The 4,807-nt window shown below is 38.1% G+C and overlaps 1 protein-coding gene across 1 annotated transcript; it reads right to left on the minus strand.

The window, feature by feature from the left end:
• Positions 1-2,972: 2,972 nt before the first annotated feature.
• Positions 2,973-3,886, minus strand: LOC101296941 (disease resistance response protein 206-like). Its single transcript, XM_004294924.1, has one exon. The coding sequence runs from the start codon at positions 3,867-3,869 to the stop codon at positions 3,285-3,287; it is 585 nt and encodes a 194-aa protein (XP_004294972.1). The 5' UTR covers positions 3,870-3,886; the 3' UTR covers positions 2,973-3,284.
• Positions 3,887-4,807: the final 921 nt, after the last annotated feature.

Here is a 4,807-nt window from a genome sequence, read left to right on the forward strand (position 1 = left end):
TCTCTCTCTCTCTCTCTCTCTCTACTCTCTCTCTCTCTCTCTCTCTCTCTCTCTCTCTCTCTCTCTCTCTCTCTCTCTCTCTCTCTCTCTCTCTCTCTCTCTCTCTCTCTCTCATTCTAAGCTATGGTTTGATTCAAAAACTCGGAATCAGAATCAATGGCTTGCCTCTTCTCCACTCTCTTCTTCCATATGCCTTCGACGGAGTTGTCGCCGACGATGACCACCGCAAATCAGAGCTTCTGCAACTCATCAACGATGTCGTTGATACTCCACCGATCTGGTGCGGCGGATCGCATTTTCTCAAGGAGATCAACCACTTCAAAGGCCATGAATTTTCGCCCTCGAATGCTTCGAGTTATCCATGCTCGATCGAGCATTGGGTGACATAGGCATGCTTGTAGATCTTAGTTACGATGATGTTCTGGAGGTTGTGGATGTCGATGATTGCAGGGATAGATCTACAGGTGGATGTTCATTTTCAGTTTGGTTTTATAATTGTTGATGGAAATTATAATTGAATTCATTTGGGTGCTATGGTTGTATGGTTAATTAATGTGTGGAGGAATGAAGTTATTGCTACTGGAGGTGCTTTGGTGGTGTTAATCCACTGTTGAAGTAGACTAAGAAAGGTAAGGGAGGAAAGTAGATTTGGATCTCAGTCGGCAGTAGCAGCTCTGTGGTTAACAGTAGCAGACAGTAGCAGTACATTTTAATAAGCAGTAGCATCTGCAGTAACAGTACAGCTTCCTAATAATCGGCAACAGTAGCAGAGCCTTCTAGTAGACAGTAGCAGAGCCTTTGGGTCGGGAATAGTAGCAGAGCCTTTCAGTCCGGAGCAGGAGAAGGCAGTAGCAGAAGTGGAGGATAAGACAGTAGCAGAGTTAACCTTCATTGTCTAGTCTTCATTGATGTGTGTTGTTGTATGCTGCTACTGCATGCACTGTTGTTGTGTGCTGCCACTGCATGTTGTTGTTGATGTGTGTTGCTACTGTGTGTGCTGTTGATATGTGCTGCTACTGCGTGAGCCACTGAAAACATGCTACTGCACTTAATGAAATTGCTACTGCACTAGCTGAACCACTAAAACCTTGCTACTACAGCTGTTGGAAGTGTAGTTTTCCAGCAAAACATGCTACTACATTAGCTGAGCCACTGAAAACTTGTTACTACTTCTAATGGGATGTTAACCTCTGCTACTACTTCTACTTGAATGTTAACCCCTGCTACTACTTCTACTGGAATTAACTGCTATAACTACTGGGGTGTTAACTGGGGTGTTAACTAGTACCCCTGCTACTACTTCTACTAGGATGTTCACTCTTGCTACTACTTCTACTGGAATTAACTGCTACTACACTAAGTTATTAAAAACATGCTACTATATTCCATTTACTGAAAAATCTCAAAAGGAGAGACTTTTTTCTTCTAAAAGCATATTTAATTGGTATAGGGTTAGTTTGGTAAATTAAATCATGACACATGACATGTAGAGAAAAGATTGTCCTTAATTGTTAAAAACTGTTCTTATTTGTTTAACAACAACACAAGTGGATTTATTTGTGTTTCAAATCTTTTTGGAGGATGTATATGTGATTTGCTATTTTTTTTTTATACGAAATACATTAGCGAGTTATATGTTAACACATTCACTTAATTAGTTATCATTCGGACGTTGTTCAAAAGATTATCGCAATAAAGACATACTGATTTCCCGTCACAAGTACACAAAGTCTGAATGCCTCTCAAATCTGTAGTACACGTGTTTCTCAATTAATTAGCTAAACTTATATGAAGATTGTTTCAAGATTTTCCTTACAATATTGTGACTTAGCCAAGATTGTAATTAGATTGAATATATCATTACAACATCTTTGATTATGATGTAACAAAGGTAGGTTGTATGCGCCTTAATTAGCTTATAAAGCCTTGTCAATCTGTTTGATATTGATATTATTTGCATTGCATGCTTTATACGTCTTTGACCAATTAATGGCTACTGGATGATCTTTGATAGCATAAAATGCTGGCTGATCCTTCCTTGCGGGCATTATATTGGGAAGTTTAACTTATTACTTGTAGATTTATATATGTTTGTGATGTCTTGCATATGAACTTTCCATGACTTGCATTTACATGCTAGTATTGACTCTCATGCATTCTAGTTCATGATATCATAATCTTGGCTTACCAGTTTTAAGTCTATCGAATTCACCCATATTTAAAAAGAGATAAATTTTGTGACAAATGTTTTAGCTACTTTTGGCCATCAAGTTAATAGTGGTTGCTAAACTACTACTTTGCTTGATGTAGCTCTTGATACTTTACGTTTGATCTATTAAGCTTAGGATATGTAATGTATATGGTTTCTCTTTGAGTTTTACATATTTTGTCGAAAAAAAGAGATATATGTGGTTTTGTTACAAATTTCTTGCATATAGATGACTGTTTCAAGCCAAGTTTTGATCTTTTCTTAAAAATAGGATAAAATTATTTTGTGCCGAAAATCATTTCGTCGCCTTAATGATCATTTAGGCGGTTGAACACTATTTTCCGTCCCCTAAGTACGTACGTACTTACATCACGCCACTTAGGCGATAGATTTTCTGTCGTCTAGATATTTAATTAGGTGATCAAAATAATTACTTAGATAACAAATCAATTCCTTCACCTAAGTGATTTTTTTCTAGTAGTGTGATAATGTTCTAAAGGCGATTACTGAAATAAATGAACTGCCACGATAAAATGAATTGCCACGAAACATTATTTGATTTGGTGTATAAAACTTCTTTTTGTTGGCGAGAAAGAACAAATTAAGTGTAACCAAAAAAATAGAAAGAACAAATTAAGAAACAAAACATAGAGGTCATGTTTCATAGTAAAAACATGTACCAATTACAAGAAGAAGATAAAGAACTTCTACGTACATTCGTACAATAATGTCCGACTCCGAAGCATGCATGTGAATTGTAGTTCTAAATCTTTAAACATATAATATTATTTTATCATCAACTTTAACTTATTGCAAACTCACAAAATTAGGTACTACGGTAGATTTCTCGTGCCAATATAACTGACAACAGAAATGACAATGGTGAAAATTTATGCGTCTCGCTAATACACTAGTTTATGCCCTCACTTGTAAAAACTAAAAACACGGTACAATAGCAACCAACCTCACTAGACCCATCAAAAGTAGACAATGGTGGGTAGCTATACATGACCTCAAAAGAGGCAAGCACGAAATGCTCAAAGGAAGAAAGCAACAGACAGAAAAAGAAGAAGCATCAATAATGGAGCACATAGCAGTTGTACTCAACAATGGCATCTCCGGTGCTCATATTAAATGTATGAGTTCTTGCTTCCACATAACCTCTTGCAAACCTGAAAAGCCCGCTTCCTCCGATCACCGGCATCTCTCTCACCTTGTTGAACACCTGGTTCCTCCCCAACACAGTTATGGTGCTCCCATTATACTTGCCCTTGATAAAATGAAAGTTCATGGCCATCAACAGTCCCAACTCCTTTTGTGAAGCTGATGCGTAGAACCCTTGAGCCCTCCCCAGCAGTTTCGAGCTCAGCTCCGGCTTTTCGGTGAGGGGATCGTCGATCATTATCAGCATTCCGAAGAACGTTGATGAGTTACCGGGTGAATTCACCACTGGGACTGAGCTTGGGTTTTTGCCGCTGGCAATGTCATGCCAGTACAACCGGAAGTGGCTGAGCTTTTCTTTCTTGAGACCCAAGAGATCGCGGTCCATGGCTCTCACGAAATCGTGATCATCTTCTCCCTGGACCAGAATGAGGGCAAATGAAGAAAGAAGGGAGACGACTATGAGTGGTGTAGCAAAGATGTGAGGTATTCTGGACATTGTGTGAACCTGCTTTCTCCAATGAGATTGTTGTTATTACTACTTGCCACATATATAGTGAAATGATCGAGTAGAGTACGTCATATCCAGCTTGAATCGATCTCATCATTGCATCTGCCCACCAACTACGGACTCTCATCATTTATTTCAATTTTGGCCTCTGTTTAACTCTCGCATCTTTGTTCGTTCCCATGTCCTTGGTAGACATTTCGACGTTGTGTAACTTTTTCATCTTTGTTTGGTCATGTCACTAACACGCTGTTGACTGCTGGTACACATATGGGCATGGTGTACGTTTTTCAAGTAACTAATTAAGCCATATGAAGAACATTTTCCTCAGTTATGAACAAGATTGTAATTTTAAGTCCGATCGAATACGTCATCATAACACTTTGATTATGATGTAACAAAGTTAGGTCGTATGTGTTTAGAGAAGGTTTTGGTTAATTATGTCTCCTTATGATCATCACCATACCTTAGCTAGCGTATAAAGCCTTGTCAATCTGTATCAACTATCAAGGGTTCGAATTCACCAAACTATCAAGGGTTCGAATTCGGTGAAGAGAATAACCAAAAGAAAGACAAAGAGCTCCCACAACAAAACAGTCAAGTCTCGATTGGGTTTGGTGATAGTCGCATATTTGTGCGACTTTTATCATGCTAATTATTCTTATTACTTATTTATTTTGTGATGTTTTCCTATTTTTAATTAACTTTATTTGTTTTTAGGTGTTTTGAAGTCAAACAAAGAAAAGGAGATAATTGGGCTTAATTAGGATCCCTAATCCTAGTTGGATTGGTGATGGACGTGAGATATAGGTTAACTAACCTATTTATACAAGGGGGCAGAAAAACAAGAGAAAAAAAGAAGAACTAGAGAGAAAAAGAAAATAAAGGAAGGGAAGAAAAAGAGAGAGGCCGAACCAGGGGAGAAGAAA

Source organism: Fragaria vesca, linkage group LG3 (assembly GCF_000184155.1).
Source record: "Fragaria vesca subsp. vesca linkage group LG3, FraVesHawaii_1.0, whole genome shotgun sequence".
Taxonomy (NCBI): domain Eukaryota; kingdom Viridiplantae; phylum Streptophyta; class Magnoliopsida; order Rosales; family Rosaceae; genus Fragaria; species Fragaria vesca.